Source organism: Delphinapterus leucas, chromosome 16, assembly GCF_059928025.1.
Source record: "Delphinapterus leucas isolate spDelLeu-1000000601 "Yukka" chromosome 16, BTC_Dleu_Yukka2, whole genome shotgun sequence".
NCBI classification, from domain to species: Eukaryota; Metazoa; Chordata; class Mammalia; order Artiodactyla; family Monodontidae; genus Delphinapterus; species Delphinapterus leucas.
The window spans coordinates 64957951-64982999 of record NC_143144.1 but is presented as its reverse complement, the minus strand read 5'-3'; the positions used below and the strand labels follow the sequence as shown (position 1 = coordinate 64982999).

The 25049-nt window shown below is 42.6% G+C and overlaps 1 protein-coding gene across 1 annotated transcript in view; it reads left to right on the top strand.

Annotated features, from left to right (window-relative positions):
* The window catches only part of SORCS1 (sortilin related VPS10 domain containing receptor 1), a 554727-nt gene that overhangs the window by 390948 nt on the left and 138730 nt on the right, over positions 1 to 25049 (top strand). Inside the window, exon 6 of the mRNA XM_022568815.2 lies at positions 6193 to 6257. Coding sequence (XP_022424523.2) covers positions 6193 to 6257 — 65 coding nt within the window. The remainder of the gene's footprint in view (positions 1 to 6192; positions 6258 to 25049) is intronic.

Below are 25049 nucleotides of genomic sequence, written 5' to 3'. Positions count from 1 at the left end.
ATCTTTTGGATTCTCTAAGTGTAGTATCATGTCAGGTGAAAACAGTGACAGCTTTACTTCTTCTTTTCCAAGTTGGATTCCTCTTTATTTGACTTTCTTCTCTGATTGCTGTGGCTAAAATTTCCAAAATATGTTGAATAATAGTGGTGAGAGTGGGCAACCTTGTCTTGTTCCTGATCTTAGTGGAAGTGGTTTCAGTTTTTCACCATTGAGAACGATGTTGGCTGTGGGTTTGTCATATATGGCCTTTATTATGTTGAGGTAAGTTCCCTCTATGCCCACTTTTTGGAGAGTTTTTATCATAAATGGGTATTTAATTTTGTCAAAAGCTTTTTCTGCATCTATTGAGATTTTTTTACGGCTTTTGTGCCTCAATTTGTTAATATGGTGTATCACATTGATTGATTTGTGTATATTGAAGAATCCTTGCATTCCTGGGATAAACCCCACTTGATCATGGTGTATGATCCTTTTAATATGCTGCTAGATTCTGTTTGCTAGTATTTTGCTGTGGATTTTTGCATCTATGTTCATCAGTGATATTGGCCTGTAGTTTTCTTTTTTTGTGACATCTTTGTCTGGTTTTGGCATCAGGGTGATGGCGGCCTTGTAGAATGAGTTGGGGAGTGTTCCTCCCTCTGCTATATTTTGGAAGAGTTTGAGAAGGATAGGTGTTAGTTCTCTCTAAAAGTTTGATAGAATTCACCTGTGAAGCCATCTGGTCCTGGGCTTTTGTTTCTTGGAAGATTTTTAATAACAGTTTCAATTTCAGTGCTTGTGACTTGTCTGTTTATATTTTCTGTTTCTTCCTGGCTCAGTCTCAGAAGGTTGTGCTTTTCTAAGAATTTGACCATTTCTTCCAGGTTGTCCATTTTATTGGCATATAGTTGCTTGTAGTAATCTCCTATGATCCTTTGTTTTTCTGCAGTGTCAGTTGTTACTTCTCCTTTTTCATTTCTAATTCTATTGATTTGCGTCTTCTCCCTTTTTTCTTGATGAATGTAGCTAATTGTTTATCAATCTTGTTTATCTTCTCAAAGAACCCAATTTTAGTTTTATTGATCTTTGCTATTTTTCCTTTCATTTCTTTTTCATTTATTTCTGATCTGATCTTTATGATTTCTTTCCTTCTGCTAACTTTGGGGTTTTTCTCTTCTTTCTCTGATTGCTTTATGTGTAAGGTTAGGTTGTTTATTTGAGATGTTTCTTGTTTTTTGAGGTAGGATTGTATTGCTGTAAACTCCCCTCTTAGAACAACTGCTGCTGCTGTATCCCATAGGTTTTGGGTCATCGTGTTTTCATTGTCATTTGTTTCTAGGTATTCTTTTATTTCCTCTTTGATTTCTTCAGTGATCACTTCGTTATTAAGTATTGTTTAGCCTCCATGTGTTTGTATTTTTTACAGATCTTTTACTGTAATTGATATCTAGTCTCATAGCGTGTGGTTGGAAAAGATACTTGAAACAATTTTAATTTTCTTAAATTTACCAAGGCTTGACTTGTTACCCAAGATATGATCTATCCTGGAGAATGTTCCATGAGCACTTGAGAAAAATGTGTATTCTGTTGTTTTGGGATGGAATGTCCTATAAATATCTATAAAGTCTATGTTGATTAACCTGTCATTTAAGGCTTGTGTTTTCTTATTTATTTTCATTTTGGATGATCTGTCCATTGGTGAAAGTGGGGTGTTAAAGTCCTCTACTATGAATGTGTTACTGTCAATTTCCCCTTTTATGGCTGTTAGTATTTGCCTTATGTATTGAGGTGCTCTTATGTTGCGTGCATAAATATTTACAATTGTTATATCTTCTTCTTTGATCGATCCCTTGTTCATTATGTAGTGTCCTTCTTTGTCTCTTCTAATAGTCTTTATTTTAAAGTCTGTTTTGTCTGATATGAGAATTGCTACTCCAGCTTTCTTTTGGTTTCCATTTGCATGAAATATCTTTTTCCATCCCCTTACTTTCAGTCTGTATGTGTCTCTAGGTCTGAAGTAGGTCTCTTGTAGACAGCAAATATATGGGTCTTGTTTTTGTATCCCTTCAGCCAATCTGTGTCTTTTGGTGGGAGCATTTAGTCCATTTACATTTAAGCTAATTATCAATATGTATGTTCCTATTACCATTTTGTTAATTGTTTTGGGTTCGTTATTGTAGGTCTTTTCCTTCTCTTGTGTTTCTTGCCTAGAGAAGTTCCTTTACCAGTTGTTGTAAAGCTGGTTTGGTGGTGCTGAACTCTCTCAGCTTTTGCTTGTCTGTAAAGGTTTTAATTTCTGCATCAAATCTGAATGAGATCCTGGCTGGTTAGAGTAATCTTTGTTGCAGGTTTTTCTCCTTCATCACTTTAAACATGTCCTGCCAATCCCTTCTGGCTTGCAGAGTTTTTGCTGAAAGATCAGCTGTTAACCTTATGGGGATTCCCTTGTGTGTTATTTGTTGTTTTTCCCTTGCTGCTTTTAATATGTTTTCTTTGTATTTAATTTTTTGACAGTTTGATTAATATGTGTCTTGGCGTATTTCTCCTTGGATTTATCCTGTATGGGACTCTCTGTGCTTCCTTGACTTGATTAACTGTTTCCTTTCCCATATTAGGGAAGTTTTCAACTATAATCTCTTCAAATATTTTCTCACTCCCTTTCTTTTTCTCTTCTTCTTCTGAAACCCCTATAATTCGAATGTTGGGTCATTTAATGTTGTCCCATAGGTCTCTGAGACTGTCCTCAGTTCTTTTCATTCTTTTTTCTTTATTCTGCTCTGCAGTAGTTATTTCCACTATTTTATCTTCCAGGTCACTTATCCATTCTTCTGCCGCAGTTATTCTGCTACTGATCCCATCTAGAGTATTTTTAATTTCATTTATTGTGTTGTTCATCGTTGTTTGTTTCATCTTTAGTTCTTCTAGGCCCTTGTTAAATGTTTCTTGCATTTTGTCCATTCTATTTCCAAGATTTTGGATCATCTTTACTGTCATTACTCTGAATTCTTTTTCAGGTAGACTGCCTATTTTCTCTTCATTTGTTAGGCTGGTGGGTTTTTATCTTGCTCCTTCATCTGCTGTGTGTTTTTCTGTCTTCTCATTTTGCTTATCTTACTGTATTTGGGGTCTCCTTTTTGCAGGCTGCAGGTTCGTAGTTCCCTTTGTGTTTGGTGTCTGTCCCCAGTGGCTAAGATTGGTTCAGTGGGTTGTGTAGGCTTCCTGGTGGAGGGGACTAGTGCCTTTGTTCTGGTGGATGAGGCTGGATCTTGTCTTTCTGGTGGGCAGGTCCACGTCTGGTGGTGTGTTTTGGGGTGTCTGTGGACTTATGATTTTAGGCAGCCTCTCTGCTAATGGGTGGGGTTGTGTTCCTGTTTTGATAGTTGTTTGGCACAGGATGTCCAGGACTGTAGCTTGCTGGTCGTTGGGTGAAGCTGGGTGCTTGTGTTGAGATGGAGATCTCTGGGAGATTTTCGCCATTTGATATTATGTGGAGCTGGGAGGTCTCTTGTGGACCAGTGTCCTGAAGTTGGCTTTCCCACCTCAGAGGCACAGCACTGACTCCTGGCTGGAGCACCAAGAGCCTTTCATCCACACGGCTCAGAATAAAAGGGAGAAAAAGTAGAAAGAAAGAATTAGTACAAGTAGAAAGAAAGAAAGAAAGGAGGGAGGGAGGGAGGAAGGAAGGAAGGAATGAGGGAAAGAAGGAAAGAAGGAAAGAAAATAAATTAAAATAAAGTAAGATAAAATATAATAATGTTATTAAAATTAAGAAAAAAATATTTTAAAACCAAAACAGATGGATAGAACCCTAGGACAAATGGTGGAAGCAAAGCTATACAGACAAAATCTCACACAGAAGCATACACATACACACTCACAAAAAGAGGAAAAGGGGAAAAAATCATAAATCTTGCTCTCAAAGTCCACCTCCTCAATTTGGGATGATTCGTTGTCTAAAGGAGGGAAGGAAGGAAAGAAAGAAAGAAAGAAGATAAAGTAAAAGAAAATGTTATTAAAATAAAAAATTATTATTAAGAAAAAAATAAAAGGAAGGATAGAACCCTAGGACAAATGGTGGAAGCAAAGCTATACAGACAAAATCTCACACAGAAGCATACACATACACACTCAAAAAAACAGGAAAAGGGTTAACAATCATAAATCTTGCTCTCAAAGTCCACCTCCTCAATTTGGGATGATTCGTTGTCTATTCAGGTATTCCACAGATGCAGGGTTCATCCAGTTGATTGTGGAGCTTTAATCTGCTGCTTCTGCGGCTGTTGGGAGAGATTTCCCTTTCTCTTCTTTGTTCTTACAGCTCCCAGGGGCTCAGCTTTGGATTTGGCCCCGCCTCTGCGTGTAGGTCGCCGGAAGGCGTCTGTTCTTCGCTCAGACAGGACGGGGTTAAAGGAGCCGCTGATGCGGGGGCTCTGGCTCACTCAGGCCGGGGGGAGGGAGGGGCACGGAGTGCGGGGCGAGCCTGCGGCGGCAGAGGCAGCATGACGTTGCACCAGCCTGAGGCACGCCGTGCGTTCTCCTGGGGGAGTTGTCCCTGGATCCCGGGACCCTGGCGGTGGCGGGCTGCACAGGCTCCCTGGAAGGGGGCTGTGGGTAGTAACCTGTGCTCGCACACAGGCTTCTTGGTGGCGGCAGCAGCAGCCTTAGCGTCTTATGCCCGTCTCTGGGGTCCGCGCTTTTAGCCGCGGCTCGCGCCCGTCTCTGGAGCTCCTTTAAGCAGTGCTCTTAATCCCCTCTCCTCGAGCACCAGGAAACAAAGAGGAAAGAAAAAGTCTCTTGCCTCTTAGGCAGGCCCAGACTTTTCCCGGACTCCCTCCCGGCTAGCCGTGGCGCACTAACCCCCTGCAGGCTGTGTTCACGCCGCCAACCCCAGTCCTCTCCCGGTGCTCCAACCGAAGCCCGAGCCTCAGCTCCCAGACCCCACCCGCCCCAGAGGGTGAGCAGACAAGCCTCTAGGGCTTGTGAGTGCTGGTCGGCACCGATCCTGTTTGCGGGAAGCTCTCCACTTTGCCCTCCGCACCCCTGTTGCTGCGCTCTCCTCCGTGGCTTCGAAGCTTCCCCCCTCTGCCACCCGCAGTCTCTGTCTGCGAAGGGGCTTCCCAGTGTGTGGAAACCTTTCCTCCTTCACAGGTCCCTCCCCCTGGTGCTGGTGCCGTCCCTATTCTTTTGTCTCTGTTTTTTCTTTTTTTCTTTTACCCTACACAGGCACGTGGGGAGTTTCTTGCCTTTGGGGAAGCCTGAGGTCTTCTGCCAGCGTTCAGTAGGCGTTCTGTAGGAGTTGTTCCACATGTAGATGTATTTCTGATGTATTTGTAGGGAGGAAGGTGATCTCCACGTCTTACTCCTCCACCATCTTGAGGGTCCTCTCCAAGACATTTTATTTATTTATTTATTTATTTATTTTTGCGATACACGGGCCTCTCACTGTTGTGGTCTCTCCCGTTGCGGAGCACAGGCTCCGGACACGCAGGCTCAGCAGCCATGGCTCATGGGCCAGCCACTCTGTGGCATGTGGGATATTCCTGGACCGGGGCACGAACTCGTGTCCCCTGCATCGGCAGGCGGACTCTCAACCACTGCGCCACCAGGAAAGCCCTCCAAGGCATTTTAAATAGACTTGTATTTTACTTACACTTGTGATTTCTGGCACATATCATAATATGGGTGCATCTGTATTTCCCACTCACACAGGTTCAACAATACAGAGAATGGTCACTCTAGGCTGTTCTGGCCACTACGTTGGTTGGGTCATGTGGTCTGTTCATAGGATAGTAGTAGGTAGTTCTGCAAATTTCAAATGAAAACATTAACTAGATCAGTTTGCTGTGTGTAAATCACTGCTCAAGTCACCCAGGTAAAGCAGCTTGCCTGTCATCTGCCTGACAACTCTTGAAAGTTTAATATACTGTCAGTGAGACTGTTACATATGACATGCATGGCACTCATTTGCAAGTCAGAGTTAATAACACACAGTATCCTTGCCACAGTCAAGCCTGGCCTTCATCAAATAAAGGATTTTTTATAGGTTTTATTTGAAGTGAAAATTGTACTGTCAGACTATATCAATAAATACAGTAGATGTATCCTAAGAATTGTGGCTTTAGAATCCCGTGAACATTAGTAGTTTGTGGGCTCAGCTAAGTTTCCCTGAGGCACATGGGAATTCATTAATGTTGATGTTTCTCCATCATTTAGGTCTGTGATGGGGTCGAACAAGGAACCAGATCTTGTGCATCTCGAGGCCAGAACTGTGGATGGTCGTAAGTAAAGCAACTTTTCCACGAAGTTAATAGTAATTAATTTTATTGATCTGCCATGAATCGCATCTGTGTTAAGGGAAATCACAGTGGCGATAATCAATAATCTGAGTTGTTTGGACCTGAGGACTTTTTTTTTGGCCTTAGTTACCTAGAGTTGTCTTAATAATTCTCTACAACTCTCATCCAATCAAGGGGTTTTTCTTTGCAGGAGATGATAAAATTCCAAAATTTCTTATTTTTTAAGTAAACACTTGTTATTATTGCATTATTGCTGCTCTTTTGTTTTGATTTGTTTTGCCAGTTTCCTTATTTTATCAGATATCATCCAGGCAATGCCTCACTGTCTAGTGGGAGATTGACAAAACACTTGGAAAGGGCTTGTAGAAGAGCATCATCCTGTCTGTCCCCCATCGTAAGCGGCAGGAGGCAAAAGTCAGTTGGTGGTTCTGAACATCCCTAGTTAGGTTGGCTACAGTGAAAGACTGTGTTTCCTATGGACGTTTTGGCTTTAGCACACGATGGAGAGCAAAGCTGAAGATCCACAATCCAAAGCCATGTCTGCATGACTCACAAGTTCACTCATTCACTGTGTGACCTTGAAAAAGTTACTTAAACTCTTTATGCCTCCATTTCTTCACTGTAAATTAAAGAAGTTAATAATAATGATTCCTATAGTAGCTAATATTTACTAAGCACTTGCCCTGTACCAAGAATTATGCTAAGGGCTTTCTATACTTTATCACAATTAATCTTCACTACAATTCATAGGTGGTGGTTCCCATTTTACAGATGAAGAAACCAAGGCATAGAAAGTTTAAGTAATATATTTAAACAACAACAACATGGATTTCCTTCCCCTTCGTTGTTCCTGAGGTTCTCCAGGAGGGCTAAGCATTTCAGGGGGTACTACTAGGGAACTACAGGTGAAAGGGAAAAAGGAAAAAGAGAAAAGAGGGAAATGCATAGAAGGAAAATAGTTGAGGGGAGAAAACCCAGGTGAAAAGAAAGAGGTCTCAAGTGCAGAGAAAAGGAAGAGAACAGACTCTCCAATTACCACAGTACCAAGAGGCTGGTCGAAGTTGTTCAGCACTGAGCCAGAGAGTGATAATCTAATTTTTGAGACCTCCTCTGTTTTAAAAATATCCCTCACTATTCACACACTTCATCATCACTGACACTGAGCCTGTCTGCTTGCCCTCCACTTCTCTGATGCAAAGGCAAATGATACCCATGGTTTACCAGCTCACAGCTCAAAGAAGCTGGTCACCCCTGCCATCCAGACTCTCCAGAAACCACACCTACTCCATTACTATGTGCGCACAGGGAGATATTTTTATCTCCAGAGGTTTCTTTCCCCCTTTGGGGAATGAATATATTCTTTGGCAGAATCAGTGTGGGGATAGATCAGCGTCCAAGCTGACCATCTCCTTTCTCCTTTATAAACTCAGGCAGAGCTCTGATATCTAATGTGCCCAGATTATACCTGACACAGAATAATCTCAACAGTTTAGAGCTGCTTTCCCACCTCTTTTGTTTGTTTGTTTGTTTGTTTGTTTGTTTGCGGTACGCGGGACTCTCACTGCAGTGGCCTCTCCCGTTGCGGAGCATAGGCTCTGGACACGCAGGCTCAGCGGCCATGGCTCACAGGCCCAGCTGCTCCGCGGCACGTGGGATCCTCCCGGACCAGGGCATGAACTCGCGTCCCCTGCATCGGCAGGCGGACCCTCAACCACTGCGCCACCAGGGAAGCCCCCCACTTCTTTATAAAGTGGGCTCTCTCTGGTGGTGACCAGAGCTGATAATATTATCTTGGATGCCATGGTTCAGTTCTCAGTACACAGTAGCCAGAGCTGTCTTAAGTCAAAAGTTGCCATGCCGTCTGTTTAGAGCTTCGTTTTAGTTCCCATTGCTCTAGTAATAAAGAACACAGTTCTCACCTTTACCTGTAGCTGCAGCGTAATCTGCCGCCTGCCCACTTCCTCAGCCTCATCTCACTCTGTGCCCTCCTCGGTCATCACCTGCAGGCCTTTGGGTTTGCTTTCAATTCTTAGAAACTGCAAAGTTCTATGTCTCCATAACAAGACTCTAATACCTACTCTTTCCTCTGCTTGGAATACCTTTCTTTATTCCCCCTTCCCTGACCAATTCAGTGTAACGTATTACTGAAGATGGTTCAGGTTAAGATTAAGCATCATTTCTAATTTTTTTAACTTTTTGAAATAATCTTAGGCTCACAAAGAAGTTGCAAAATAATAGTATGGAGTTCCCCTGAACCCTTCACCCAGCTTCCCCCAATGATAACATCCAGAATAACCGTAGAACTAGATCAAATCCAGGGAGAGCATCCACTTCTTAAGGAAGTCTTTCTTGAAGTCCTAATCTAAACCAGTTTATTTTGTTTGCTTTCATCCAACTCTATTATTTTTCTTTATTGTATTCATCTTAGTTTGAAATTACACATTCCATTTGATCACAAGTTTTCCTCTCCAGCAGCCTATTAAGTTCTGTGTGTGCAGGAGCCAAGTATACCTTTGCTCAGTATTGCATCTCCAGCACATTCTACAGTGTCTACATGCAGATGGAGCTTAATAAATATTTATTGAATGAATGAACACATAGTTGACCAATTGTCAGGGTTACCAGCTGGCTACCTAACCTCACTTACCAGGTTGTCTGATAAATTTAGAGCATTGCATCTCAAACTTGAACATGCATACGACCCACCCAGGGATCTTGTTAAAATGTGGATTCTGATTCAGTAAGCGCCCAAGAGTCTGCAGGTGAAGCCGATGCCTCTGGTCTGTGGAACACGCTTATAGTAACAAAGTCTCACAACGAAAGACTAATGAAAGAGCTTTAGGGTCTGTCTCCCGTGACTACACCCCTTGTTTAGAAAGCTCTGGATGGAATTGGTAGCATCCCAGGTTGATTTTATTTTCAAGCTTTGGGGGATAATGCTGCTTTCTGGCTTGTGTCATTTAATGCACATTACCCCGTATTCTGAAAACAACACGGCTGTCGCTTTCCCTGATCGGCACGTTTTCTCTCACCCAACATTATTCCTGTGCTCCCTGCAGGCACGGAGGTTGATAATGCCAAACTGTCATCTCAGGCTCAGCTTTCACAAGGCATGAAATATATCCGTTTTAATTTTATTTATTTTATTTTACTTTTCAGCAAAGACAGCATCTTCAGAAACTATCCAAGAGTGAAAGTTCAATAAAGGGATTTAATTTGAAAAGTTATCCCTGTCAAAACAAAACAAAACAAAACATACCAATTGAAATAAAGGATCTAAGCATAACTCCTGACCTGACTAAATATAAAAATCAATGAGATTTTCTCAGTATCATATTCCCTCTTGTGTCTGTCTGTCTGTTTGTCGTTCTCCAAGAGAGTCAGTAAACATGGCTTTAGGTCAAAGAAACAGGAGGAGGAAGGAAAGAACATGGAGAGGTCAGAGTAGCAAGCTATTAGCAAATATAACTGAGAGTGTATTTATCAAAATCAGACTCCAGGGCTTCCCTGGTGGCGCAGTGGTTGAGGGTCCGCCTGCCGACGAAGGTGACACGGGTTCGTGCCCCGGTCCGGGAAGATCCCACATGCCGCGGAGCGGCTGGGCCCGTGAGCCATGGCTGCTGAGCCTGCGCATCCGGAGCCTGTGCTCCGCAACGGGAGAGGCCACAACAGTGAGAGGCCCGCATACCGCAAAAAAAAAAATCAGACTCCAGGCTGGTCATTTGCTCCAGGAAATCCAGTATCTCTATGTTATCTCTCTCCACATTCCAGAATTGGGATCCCTCTTTTTTCTCCATCCTTTCATTACTGTTTAGTATATGAAACCCATTGTTTATATTCTAGGCCATACATCTGGTAGGGTGTATGCCAAAATAATATGATTTTTTTTTTTTTACTTTGTAACAAGTAATTTTTTTCTGATTTTAATGGGTTTAGGAATTTTGTAGACAATGCACTGAGACATGTGACACAGAAAAAAATCCCTCCTTGCTTATTTTGCTTATCGCCATGGGGTGGATGGCAAATGCTTATGTGGGCTTGTTATTCGAAGTTTAGTTTTAGTGTCGTTTCAAATCTCCCTGGATTACATTTTATAATTAATTTCTGTTTCAATTGAAGTCTCCATATTTGAGGGGAGGTGAGCTCTGGAAAGCTTTTGCTCTATGAAGGTCTGTGACCTACACAAACATTTCTTGCCAACTGTGCTCTGAAATCTGGATGTTTCGTAGTTAACAACCACGACAAGGATGTTATTCTTTCTTGTACTACCTCTCTGCCTTGGGAAGCAAGCTGAAGAGAGTAACCTAAATTACAATCAGTCACAGGAAGTATTACTGGAATATTTTTAATGTGTTTATTGGATGTGGCATTTGTTATTGGCCCCTGTGTTCAACCGAGGACAAATTGACAGGTCCTCATCCAGTAAACAGAGATTTTACTGTTTAAATACCCTGTGTGTGTGTGTATGTGTGCATGTGCACACGCATTGTGTGCACCTAATACATTAAAACTGCTACCCAGTACATTATAATAGTAAAAAGGAAACCTACATTCTATTGATTTACCTAATATAGGTACAGGTGTGTGTGTGTGTGTGTATGTATGTATGTATGTAATCTATGTAGTTAGAGAGAAAACGTTGACCCAACTCTTGGATTGAAATCTTTGTGAAAAACTGTATCTTATTTAATCTTGGTTCCATTCACAAAACATAGCTCAGAGCCTGGCACATTGATGTGTGTTGACTTAATAAATATCTGTGTGTGTCACCATTGGGCACGTCTTCTTACAGAAGGGCCTTTAACCATAGGGTGTGGAGAGTCCCTTAGGGCTAATGGATGAGCAAGAGAAACTCATGACTCCCTGAAATTGTATGCCAGTATGTATATGTAATTTGGAGGAAAAGAATATAACTTTTTTTTTTGTGGTACGCGGGCCTCTCACTGTTGTGGCCTCTCCCGTTGCGGAGCACAGGCTCCGGACGCGCAGGCTCAGCGGCCATGGCTCACGGGCCCAGCCGCTCCGCAGCATGTGGGATCTTCCCGGACCGGGGCACGAACCCGTGTCCCCTTCGTTGGCAGGCGGACTCTGAACCGCTGCACCACCAGGGAAGCCCCAAGAATATAATTTTATCAGAATTCTTTGCGTGGTAATTACACATGGGTCTATAGTTTTATATTTATGCTCACCTATATGCATCATCTTGTAAGACAACCTGCAGTACCAAGTTTGAGCTTTATTGCTTCTCCCTTTTACTTCTGAAATGAAAGACCTGGCCAGTGACCTGAATTTTTTCTGCACTTGTAGTGATCCGTGCCAGCAGGGACAGGGGACAATTACTGGTCTCCATGTCTATATGCTTGAGTGACTAACCTTGTAACAACTTGCCATAGGACTAATCTCTTTCACTGGGGAAAAACAACCTTGGCCCTTTAACCAGCTATGAAAAAGACTGCCCCCAAACTCTTTCTGAAACGAAACTCAAACCAGCATTTTATAAGCTGAGATAAAAATCAAAGGAAAATCACAACTTTGTATAGCCACCATCTCACTAATTCTTGTTGTGGGTAAGAACTGGACATCTCATTTCTGCTTTTCACTTTCCACCCCTCCAATCGAATTTCCATATTGAACGGCATGCATATCAATATCTGGATAAGGCGAGCACTGCTGAGATACTGCGGGAAGGCGATAGAGACCTCAGTTCTCATCAGTCCCCAGTATATTAGCAATGAAATGGTTTGAGTTTACACTATAAGCATTAATTACTTTTATACCACCAGAAGTAGCAACGATGACAATAAAAAGATAAGTAGTATTCCAGTGTATCAAGGGAAAAGTAGATCCACTTCCTGACTTCATTCTCATTCCCCAAAGTTGGTAATTTTATTTATTTTTTAAAAAATATTTATTTAGGCTGCACCGGGTCTTAGTTGCGGCATGTGGGATCTTTACTTGCAGCATGCGGACTCTTAGTTGTGGCACGCATGCAGGATCTAGTTCCCTGACCAGGGATCGAACCCAGGCCCCCTGCATCGGGAGCATGGAGTCTTACCCCCAAACCACCAGGGAAGTCCCCAAAGTTGGTATTTTTTTAAAAAATATGTCTTCTGTATTATTCCAGAAATTGTTTAGGCTTATACTGATAAATATGTATGTGTGTACACATACATACACACTCACAAATATTCATGTTGTAAAACTGTTATGCCAGATTCAGTGTGGGTGAGTCAGTAGCAAGTTAAAAATCTTTCTATATCAGTGTATATAAATGTAGCCACTTCATGGCTAATAACTACATAGGAACCCCATTATACAGCCAACTATAATTTTGTTAATCACATCTCATTAATAGATATATAGATGTTTGGCTATTTCAAAGAGTGTTGATACATACATGTACGCACATATTACCTATGTGGTTAATAAGCATTCAAACGTGTTTAGGGAGCAAGCACTGCTCAAAGAAAAATTACTGACGGGAAATCCCTGGGATTTACATGGGAAATCCAAGAATGTGTACATTTTTAATTTTTATAGGCATTGTCACATTTCCCTCTGAAATAGATACATCATTGCATACTCTCTAAATATGAGAATGCCTATGTTTACGTACCCTCAGTAGTCCAGGTTGTTATGAGAATTTTTTTAAACATAGCCTGTCTGATGAGCAAAAATGTGGCATATCCTTATTGTTTTAATTTGTATTTATTTACTTAGGAGTGAGGTTAAGAATTTGTATTTATTTTTCTTGGTTATTTGTATTTCCTCTTCAATGACCCTTCAAAAGCTATCAAATCTCTTTAATGTTCTAGAGAAGAATGTTATGCATTATTTGCATTTTTATGCAAATCTAAAACATATCAAACTTGCCACTCCAGCTCTAGTACACCAATTGGCATTATTAGACCCCATGTTTCATAGCCTTCTTTTACCTTCTTTTTCAATCAGTTAATATATTAATCACTTCTAGGGTGGGGCCCGGGAAGAGGAAGTTTCCACTTCTGGTCAGTTTCAGATTCTGATAGCTCCCCGCCACTGAAGCCAAATCTGGCCTCTGTACCCCAACACCGAATTAAATCTTGGAGACAGAGTTTTGGGTGAAGTAGAAAAGAATAGTTTTATTGCTTTGCCAGGCAGAAGGGGCCACGGCAGGCTAATGCCCTCAGAACTGTGTGTCCCGACCTGTAGGGGGTAGTGAGGACTTTTATAGCAATGGTTCAAAGAGGAGGGTGTGGTCACCTCATGGACATTCTTCTGACTGGTTGGTGGGAAGGTAAGTGGGAATTAGCATCATCAACCTTCTGGTTCCAGCAGGTCTGGGGTCTACGTGCTTATGGGCAGCATACCATTAAATTCTCCCACCTGGTGGGGATTTCAGTATCTGCAAAACAGCTCAAAGATGCTGTTATGTATATCCCTTGAGGGGAGAACCAGGACCCTGCCCCAAGGCTGCACTATTGTTTCTTGACTGGTCCTCCCTTGTCTCTGCATCCCCTCCCTTCCCTAATGAGCAACCATTTGAACCTGCCTGTTGGAACTCAGGGAAGGTCTTGGAGGCTGAATGAAGCCTATTTCCTGTAATCAAAAAATGGGGCCACAGAAAGTCTTTTGTGTCCAGGAGCCCCACAGGGTCCTGCTTGGTTTCTTCACTTCCCCACACGTTTACCAAATGCCTTCTCACCTCTCCTCCCCTGTGCCTAAATCAAGCTTCCAGACTTGGAGAGTCCAGTGCCACCTACTGACCTTGGAGAGGCAGCAGGGAGTGGTGGTGTGAAGCAAGATCTTAATTCCCTGCCCAGGAATTGAACCTGGGTAGCTTGGATGAAAACCAGGAATCCTAACCACCACACCGCCTGGCTCTTGCCCCCAGTGAAAAATGCGTTTCTCACAGAGGCAAAAACTGTAAAAACACGTACAAAGTTTATTATTTGAGACATAGCACAACAAGTGGGAGAGCACACAGAGAAAGTTTGTTAAGACACAAGTAAGGCAGAGATGCACACCCAGAGAGAAAGGGTTTGGGCGTCCTCCCTTAATGAGGAGTGCAGTTAGTCAGAAACTAGGCAGAGATACACATCCAGAGAAGAGTGTGGGCTCACGGGCCCAGCTGCACTGCGGCATGTGGGATCTTCCCGGACCGGGGCACGAACCCGTGTCCCCTGCATTGGCAGGCGGACTCTCAACCATTGCGCCACCAGGGAAGCCCTAAAGAGGTGATTTAAATCACTTATTAGGACAGTCCTTCTGGGTCTTTGTTTATCTTTGGCCAATTATCTTGTTTCTTTTTTCACACCTGAGTGGTCCTAGGAGGCTCCCCAACATGCATGTGCAACTATTTGCTAAGATGGATCCCACCACAGAGGCCTGTGGGTACATGTCCACACATATTATGGGGTGATGCCCCCTCCCTTTTTGACCCCCAAGGAGCCTTCCTGCACATGTGCAGATAGGGAAGTTTTCCTTGACCTTAGGAGTGGTCATCTTATCTCTTTACTTCAGCAGAGCTCAGCTTCTGCCACTAGCTTTGTCCTTGGAATGTCTGGGTGAGAACAAATCTTCCGTTTTACTCCACTTGACAAACACCAGCTGTCCAGCGCAGGGTCCCATCTGTCTCCTACCTCACCTTCCCCCTGAGAGACGTGAACCCCAAGAAATCTTTGCTGGGAGCATGAGGGACGATGGGCTGGCTTCTGTCGCTTCCTCAGGCTGGCAAGGGACTCATAGACCGTATCTAGTTGGGGTCATGGAGCTCTCGCCCTGTCTCATTAAGGGACCCCAGGGTGACTTACGCTGGTATTCTGGCAGGATCTGTTCTGAGGAGTGGCTGAAATCTCTGCATCACTATTATCCTGATGTGAAACTGTTGCAATCTGAAAGACAAACTTACCAAGTTTGCAAATATTGTAAATATCAGTAAAAGAATTATTGTAACCAGTGGCCAAAGCAGGAGTTAGAACCAAGTTATATTTGGTAACAATTTTTGATCCTGGTCCAGATAGAGTCAGCACTTGGGTTACCCTGTCCAAAGGAATGGGGCCATTTGGTGTGGTCATATATATTTTTTGATGTCTTTTTTTATTAGCCTAGTGTTATTGATGTAGATACAACAGATTCAGAAGTAGTTGGAGGAGTGACAACCTGAACATTAATAGACAAAATAGATCTTTTTTTTTTTTTTTCAGGAAGATAAGCCTGAATCCTAGTCTAGACCTGGCACTTTGAGGAGACCTGTAGTCAGGTAGCCAGTTGTCTAGTTTTATCCAAGTAGGTTTTAACCTTTGATGTGGTATTAACACATAAACCAAAGCAGTTGTCACTGATAATGATTGTAGTGTTTTTCTAGGTATGAGAAAGGTGAGAATTTGGGCTCATAAAAATCCTTACCTGAAAATATCTAACTAGCTGAAGGCCTGTTTGGTCAGTTTTTTCCCAGAGCACAAAGTGCCTCATTCCTGATCTCCACCCTGAACTCCTTTCAGGGGGGTATTGAAGGTCAGTAGCTGCAGCAGCTTCAGATTTAATCTTTGCAGAGGCAGACAGCACGTGCCAGTTTCCTGTCGGCAGGGCCCCTTCATGGTCATAAACTTGACCATGGTTGGGGGGCATTTTATGACTGTTTTGTCCCACAGTGCTAGGAATGCTCAGTGTGCCATTACTGGACTAGGCCTTGTGAGTAGCCAAAAGTCTTTGGACCTCCTGCTTTACTAGTCTCTTATGGCCTAGGAAAATATTCCCTCTTGGTGCTTCTTCCTGTATCCACAGTTTCACTCTTACAGTCATTGATCTCATATGGGACTATATACCATCATTTTATCGGAGGCTCAGTCACACATGTGGTAATGTAAGAAACAACAATTTTGTAAAACAGGCAAAAATAGAAATAATACAGCTAGCAGTATTAGTAAGGTCATAAGTAAGAATTTAAGTTAGGAAATTTTCATTAGGTACAGCCTAGTACATCCCCAGCTTCTTTGGCTTAGTCTATTTTTCACCAGGCCTTGTCTTTAAGGGAAGTTGTATACATTGGCATTGTCCATAAGGCATTTAGCCCGATTTCCTAGTGTTACCAGGCTCCTTATCCTTAGCATAGTCTAATTGTTTCTTTAAACTTGAATGACTGTAGCCTGCTGTTAATCTCCTGGTTGTAGATCATGGAGCATCTGATCTTTATCCAAAGATTGATTACAAAGTTAGGCTTCAGAAACAAACTTAGAGTGTCCCTTTAATAACTCAATTAAAACTTGTAACTATAACATAACAGCAAGGAACTATCTGGGAAGTGAGTCTTAGTAAACACAGAACTTAACTAATGAAACTACGATAATATTTAGTGAAACATAATTTTTTCTAATTACCCCCATTTTTATTAAACACACCCAAGGGCTTCCCTGGTGGTGTGGTGGTTAAGAATCTGCCTGCCAATGCAGGGGACACGGGTTCGAGCCCTGGTCTGGGAAGAGCACATATGTCTTCCCATAGTGCTGACTGTTTAATCTACAGCTATTGTTGACCCATTTTAAATTCCCTGGTTTAGGAGTAGACCATTGCCATGCTACAGGGCATCAGGGTGGCAAAAGTCTGACAATGGGGGGGTTAATCTCGTAGAAGCAGAATGAACTTTCTCTACGTGTGCCATAATCTTCATAGATCATTGTGAAATAATACTTAACCAAAGTAACAAAAGATTTCAAAAGCAAATATAAATCATTTAAAGGCAAAGAAATTTACACAGTCTGTTATCAAAAGCAGCATTTCTCTTAATATAGAGAGAGAACCAAATTTCAGTCTGGTACCAGCTTACTGTTAATAGCAAAATTTATTTACCTAATTAATTTCAATTTAGTCTTAATCAGTCTTAACAACGTACCAAATTTTTTTTCATAGTTCCTTTTCCACAAAACTTTTATCACTTCCTGGATCCATATTATCAATAACTTGCCCACTTTTTTTCATCTATAAACAACTAACTGTAGGACAAATTTATTATCATCACTTTCCCCAACAAAAATATCTCCAGTCTTTATATCTTCTCTGGCCAACAACATATATCCTACTTGCTTTACGCACTGAAATGCTTCTCTTGTCACTTCGGTAGTTTTGATTACGTATTATAATTTTTAACCCTTAAAAACCCATGACCTCTAGTGAAAACCAAGAAGAAACCAGGTGTAACTGTTTGTCATACTGGCGTTTTCTGATTATCAAACTCAAGATCACATTCCATAACCTCTAAAAACATGTATTTTTCCAAAGCACATTTTTTTTCTCAGTGTGGTACAAGGCGTGTGTCAAATAAACCCAAACATCTTTAGTTTCTGTCTTGTATTTAGAATTGTTTGATTTGTGAGCACTTACTTTTCTTTTCTAAGCCAGTTAAATAGAGCTCATTTACAAATTTACTTCAGCAATATTATGCGAAGACAAAGACACATACTGAGACATACATATATCCAGACAGAGATCTCATAGTTTCCCTCTTGAGGCTTAAATTGTCTCTTTGCCTTTTTTTTTTTTTTTTGACTTGAAGTTTCACTAAGCAACCCAAGGCCGAAGTCTCAGGCAAAGTGGGCTGTGTTTGTTTCCCAAGGACATGATAAGAGTTAACCTCAAGCTTTCTCCTAGGCATATTTTTATTCTCTCAGGGTCAGAATTTTGAAAATCAACCAAAAAGCATTTTAACAAGCTAGATTTCTCTAATTGCACATGCAAAAGGAACCGGTTTTACAATTTCAAAAAAAGCTTTATTTTAACCAGTTTTCTCCAGAGTCTAAAGAATATTGTGGCCATATTGTCAAAAAAAAAATCATCTTTCCTTTCTGTAGTCATAGTTTCATAGCTAAAATATGACCGAATAGTGCTAAAACTGGCCCTAATAACAGGGGCAGACTGGCTGATAAAATGTTGTCCAAGCAGGGATTGTTTCTCTGGGGAGCTGGGGTCTCAGTTTGATCAGAAGAATCTCTGGAGGAGTGAGGGAACTTGCAAGAGTGGGGGAACTTGGTTCCCCCCTGAGAGTTGGGAGAAGTTAGAGGGGATCATTTAGAATGTTAGGAGAGATTTTCTGTTTCCTCAGGCTTTTGATTATGGAGCCACATACAGCAGGATTATGATAAAAGGCCATGAAAACTTGAACATAGGGAACCTTAGTCCATTTTCCCATCCTGTGGCAATAAAGATCCAATTGCAAGATACCCATTTTCAGGCCATTTTCCATCCCCCGATTTATATAAAGGCCAGGCACTCTTACAGTAAAATTTAAGTTTCCAGTTCTTAAGGATATACTCCAGAGGTGTTTCTTCTGGCTTAGAAAGGGATCCTCCCATGTTGAGTAACCTGCAACTGAGAATAGAGAGTGATCCTAGAAATGTAACCCAACGTCCTAGATACATTTAGGAGGCACCTGAAGGGACTTCAGAGCATCCCCTGAATTCCCTTCAACCTTATTGCTTGACGGGGTTTTGAGTGTCCTTTACTCCCCCACCGATTTCTAACCAGACGTCTCCAGTTGTTCTTGGTACCGTGCGCACAGTGTCCTCCTTTCATACCTGGAGAGGACATTCAGACCAGTGTAGAACGTTTGCCAGGTTTCTCCTTGAGCTTTATAGGCAACAGATAAAGCCTGGGATGCCGGCTGCTTGGAAGTGGCCAGCCCAATGAGTAGTCCTTGGGCTGCCAAGGCCTGGAGTGAAGGGGGAACTCCTGGAGGAATTGGAGTTGGCCACAATGGAAAATGCCCCGGGGGTCAGGACCTGAGGATTTTACTTGACACTGAAAACAATGGGCTGGGCAGCAGAGAGGGTACACTTAGTCCTTCCCCCAGAGGGTGTTAAAATATCAGGTAAAAAGAAACCTTGCTGTGCAAGTAAGGTGGGAAAGAAAATCACAGAAGCGTGGGAGAGAGAGTGAAAGTCAGGAGTCTCCAGCCAGCGGTTTGGGTGCGACCTCTACTTTACCTTGAGCTCCCAGGCTTTGGCACCACTACCACTTTGTCTTTCTAGCAGTGTCCTTCTGACCCCATTTTTCATATTGCAAAAGTCTCTTAATTTCAAAGACTATTGATTTCAATTTGGCCTCTCTGACTTAGCAGCCTAAAGACGACCCTGAAAACCAACCAGGAAAGCATAAAGTAAGAGAACACGAGCCTCCCCACACAGCAGTGAAAAACCTGACAGTGACAGTGCAGTAACAGGCTCAGCTGGGCAGCTTTCAAATTAGGTCCTTTGTATCCATTATGTGCTACTACTTCCCCTGCCTCCTGTGTGCTCACCCATCTGTGAGAGAGTCTGTGTCCTTACCTCCCATCCTGAGGGGGAGAACACAGAGGTGCAGGAGAGAAATTTGTCTTCTCCAGATCTTTTCTGTGTGTGTGTGTTCTGAGAAAACTTTACTAATGGACCCTGAAGTTTGAATTTCACATAATTTTCACAGGTTGTGAACTGTTACCCTTCTTAGGACTTTTTTCAACCATTAAAAAATGTGAAAGTCATTCATAGTTCATGGGTCACACAAAAACAGATGACAGGCTGGGTTTGGATGGACCAGAGTTTGTGTCAACCTCTTAATTACATTGTTGCAAACACAGTTGAAGCCCACAGCACGCTTTCCCAGATTGAATCTTGTGATTACACCCACTGACCATTCTTCTGAAAGGGGAGTCAGTCATTCCTATTCGTACCATTACCTTCTGTTGTTTGTGTCTGTATCCCTAAACAGTGTATAGTATTGATTTGCATATTTTGAACTTCATAGAAATGGTATCATACTTTGGGTTCCCTTCTGCCTTGTCGCCCAGTACTTTGCGTGGCACTCTGTCCATGGTGCTGAGTGGAGCTCCAGTGCAGTCTTTTTCACTGCTGTATCGTTTTACGGTGTGTGACGATTCTGCCTGTGTTATTCGTTCCTGTGCTAGTGAATGGGCACTTAGGTTGCTGCCTGCTAAAGTCCTTTCTTGACATGTCTCATCTCTTTTCACCTTCACCATGACCTCGTTAGATGTCCGGATCTTAACTCTAGGACAAAGGACTGGGTTTCTCCTGGGTCTTCAGGCTCCCCCGGGACTCAGCAGCAACAGTCCATATAACATGCATGTGTGGCAATTTCTAAGGGTTTGAAAAAATTCCTGTTTCTGACTCCTGCTTTAAAACAAGAACAAAAGGTAGCGTAAAGATCTTGCCACTTACTCATACCTCCCCCTCCTTTGCCCCATGTGTTCTCAAGCAACACGGATGCTAGGATCGTGCATTATATTCCTATTATTTGGCTGGCGCCGCTGCACTACTTACAACAACTCTTGGAGGCAGGACCTATGATTATTTTCCTCACGTTAATTATGAGGAAAATGAGGCTTATAGTGACTAAATATTTTTGCCATTGCCGCAGGCTAAAATTTGAAGCCAGGTCTGGTTCATTGCAGACCTATTTATTATCCATTCATTTGAAAAGCATTGTTGGACATCTGTGCTAGGCCAGCTGCCCTTCTAGGCATGAACGAAGGATAGTAGGGGACGTTGCAAAGGCCCGACTCTCATAGAGCTTAACCTTCTGGTTAGGGGAGACAGGTTATAAACAGATGCATAGTGCCAGGTGATGGTATGTTCTAGGAAGCAAAACAAAGCAGAGTCTAGATAAAAAGTGACGGGGCGGGGCAGGGGCCGCTGTCAAAGAATCTCTGATAAGGTGGCATTTGGTGTTTCAGCCAAGTCCTTATGGAAGTAAGGGAAAGAGCTGGGTCTGCTGGGTGAAGAGCATTGCAGACAGATGGAACATCACGTGTGAAGGATACAGAGTATGGGCATGTTTGGCGTGGCCGAGGTGTAGCTGGAATATAGAGAAGACAGACAAACGTGTCATCTCCTTCTGTTTATTTCACTATGGAAGGCAAGGATCATGTCTTATTGATCTTTATTGAGTATTTATCATGTTCCAAGTATGATATTCAGTATCGAGTGTGATGAAAATAGAAAGTTAGTAAGTGAAGAAATAGTGGTTTGGATATACCCACGTGTCTCAGAGGCTGTCCCTTGAACTGACCCTCTGTCCTGGCATCATCATATAACACATGAACACATCTAAGTAAATAGTGCACATCCCTCTCCCACAGAAAGCCCTGGAGAATACATGCTGTGTATTTTCTCCCCCATGCACAAAACTGCTTTCACTTCTTCCTCCCTTCCTTCCCTCCCTCCCTCCTTTCCACTTGGATTCCTATTTTCTTTCTTTCCTACTATTTGTCCTTTTCCCTGTCTCTATCTCTCCGTCTCCCACTCCTTTCTTTGTAAACTCAATTTGGAAAGTTACTGGAACAAACATGCTTCTCGGTTTTTCATGGCTGGGTGTGACCTTGCAGATAACTTCGTGTCTTTTCTTGGCATAAACTGGAGTTCTAGTGTGACCTTCTCACAGAAGAGGTGACTGACATTCCCCAAGCCCGTCTCCCATCCTCTCTCATGCCCCCGTGCTCTGGCCCAGTGCTCTTGCTTTCTGGAGTGATGTCTCCCACCTTGTCACTGCTGCAAGCAACTTCCAGGCTTTTCTCAGCTCTTCCACGCAGCCTTCCCTGGGTGTCCCCACCCTCAGCCCTGCACAGGTAACTGTCCCTCTGTGACTTAGAGTCAATAGTAAAATAGTCTTTATATTCAGGTGTTCTATAGGCCATGAGGGCACAACAACTCTGTGTGATGCAAAGTAAAATAAATGCAGAGTCGCAGGAGAAGTCCTGACACAGAGTAAACCATCCGTGGAGAGGTTTGAAGGTCAGATGCCCCTCACCTGGGGACCCACAGAACCTGCACCTGCACTCCTCCTAGGATACACTCACCCCACTGCATCATCCTTGGTGAAGGACTTTCTTTATTTCTACTAAATTATTTTGCCCTCCTGTCCTCTCTCATGTCCCCAGTTCCTAGCCCCATGCTTGGCAAAAAATGTGTAATTCCAGAACTTTCCCTGTGGTAATCATGGCCTCCTGAATGTCCAAAGGCTAACAACACAAGACGACACTTAGAAAGTTATACTGGGCCAAAATCAAGAGATTGCCTAGAAGAAAGCAATGCCACAAGCTTATCATGCCAAAGGAGGACATTTGATCTAAGTTTATAATTTTCACAGAAACTTTTTGTCCTCAGTGTAGTCTTTCAGGGGTCAAGGCTGGAGTCTCACTTTTGAAGATCTCAGTTTCTAACTGGTACGTGCCACAGAGTGCTCTAGACCCCTGATGGGAATGAAGTTTCTGTGAGCACAAGCTTATTGATACATGTGTACACACACGTGTGTGTGTTTGTGTGTGTGTGTGAGTGTGTGTTGGGTGCAAATATGTAATAGGAATGTTCCAAACCAAATAATAGGACAGTAGAAAGAACAAGATAAAAATTTATATACAGATTATGGGCTTTAGAAACTGTTCTGCTTCAAAGTTGAAAATTAACGGGGGATGGGAGAGAGCTTTAAAGTGTTCATGCTTGCCAGCCTATTTTATGGTTTTATTTAAAATTCAGCTTTTACAATGTTCAAATATCATCCCTAAGTCTGGAGTTCTTTACCTGTAAAAAGTACCTTATTCTGGATTTTCTCCAAAGTTTAGAAGAGAAAAAGCATGGGGTCCATTCAGCACAGTTCCCGACTCAGAGGAGAGGTTGCTCTGGTTGTTTTGGAGGTTAATGCTGCTGTCGCTATCAATGGAGCCATTGTGGGAAGGGAGAGGTCTGCCCAAGCCTCAGGAAAAACTCCACAGAAGGGCCCAGGAAGTATTTGGATAGGATCACAGGAAAGGAAAAGGCAGTTCAAACCAGGAGAGCTCTCTGAATGAACACAGGGTGTCAGCCAGGAATGCACGTGCTGTTTAAAAAGAGCGGAAGCCCCAGAGACACAGACTTCCCAGCAACATCACAGAGCTTTGTTCCCTTGGGCGAGAGTGAGAAGGGAAGAGGTTTCAGTGGGTAAAGGATGGTAAAGACCTTCGGATCTGAAAGTCAGTAATCTGATTTTAACATCCTCCTTTGATCCTAAAATTCTAATAACCCACGTTTTATAGAGAAAAAGTCTGAAGCCTAGCTTGGTAAATGACCTTCTCAGAGTCACATAACACAAGGGAGAAAGAGCTCGGACCTCTAGCCCTTCACTCCAACGGGAGGGAGACCCTGCACAGCAATCTGGCTGCAGGCGGGCTGCCCTGTGTGCTGGGCACCAAGGTGACTTCTGTGTCATCTCACAGCCCCAGTTAGTTTCCAGTTCTGCCCCAACCACTACCTCACACTGCCTGCATAGAATATTTATTATCTATTAATTACACCGGGAGAATACTTTTCATGGTGTTTTAAAAAATTACTTAAAAAAATTAACCCAAACCAAAGCATGAATATAAAGGAAGCCTATTGTCTCAGGTAGAAATGTCTGTAGTGCTTCCCAGTTGGTTCCCTTGAGACACAGTGAGCAGTACTGGTGATGAAAGAGGGGGTGCTTCGATCACAGCCACAGCTCCCACTACGTGAGCACAGTCCAGCCAGACACAGGACTGAACACATTTCCCGACCGAGGTTTTAAGTCCTCATAACCGCTGGCAGGATGGCTCCTGTTTATTCCCATTTTACAGATTTGAGAAGTAAAGTGATTTGCTTAGGTTTACCAAGCTAAGCCTGCATTTAAACCCTTGTTCCCCTGCTCCAAGCCTGGCCTTTAAAAAGCAGCTTCCCTTCCTTAGAGCAGCACAGGGGGCATGGGAATTGCATTATTCCAAGCACCAGCTGTTGCAGAGAGCGAGATGCTTAGAAAGAGCCGCACAGTGTCCTAATTACCTGTGGCAAGGAAAACATCTGTGTGGGAAAAGTAATGAAATTAATTCTAAAGTCTAGCAGTTGCCTACATTAATTGATGTTAATTAATGCCAAATTACAAGATACTTCCTATGAAATTGCATCATAAACTCACCGGAATTGAATATGGAAAGAGTTCATCATGCTTAATGCTGTTACAGCGAGCCCCAAGGGGAATAAGAATGATTGGTCCCTCAGTATGAAGTGCAGCCAGTTTCTTTCTGTTTCCATTAGGAGGGGAAGGAGAACAAACCAGGAGCAGTTTACCACAGGCAGGCCACTGGGAATTGATCAGTTCCCCTTCAGCTTGCAAATTTCACTTTGAATCTCTCCAGGAAAGACATGGTTTCAAGACCTCTTCCTGGGGCTTTTCTTGGGTGCCTCGGTTGTACATTTTGTAATTCTCAGCTCAAGAACGGCTCATTGCACAGTTCTGCCTCAGTATGTGGCACGGGGAGTGAAGAGAGAACAAGCAAAGGAATTAGAGACAGTTCTCTAATTCTTGCAAGCAGGATCCCACAAGCCCACCATGACCCCTGGCCCCTTTCCCCGGCTGAGAGGTGCTGACGAAAGATTTGACCCTGGTTGTCTGCCTCTCTCACATCACTGCCTCTACGCGAGTGTTGACATCACATATATAACTTTTATTCATTTTCCCCATGTAAACATACATATGTAGACATCTATATATATACCACTTGCACAAAATCGTGTCCATATGCACATATTTTGGTAGCCTACTTTTTAAAAACTTTTATTTTGGAATAAATTTAGATAAACAGAGAAGTTACCAAGATAGCGCAGCTTTACCCGGCTTCTCCTAATGTTAACGTCTTATACAACCATGTTCTCTTTCTCAAAGCTAAGAAATTAACATTGATACAGCATTATTAATTGGTAAGCTATTTTTATGATATAAAATGCATTAAGCATTTCTGTAATTCCTCATATATAGTCTAAAGGC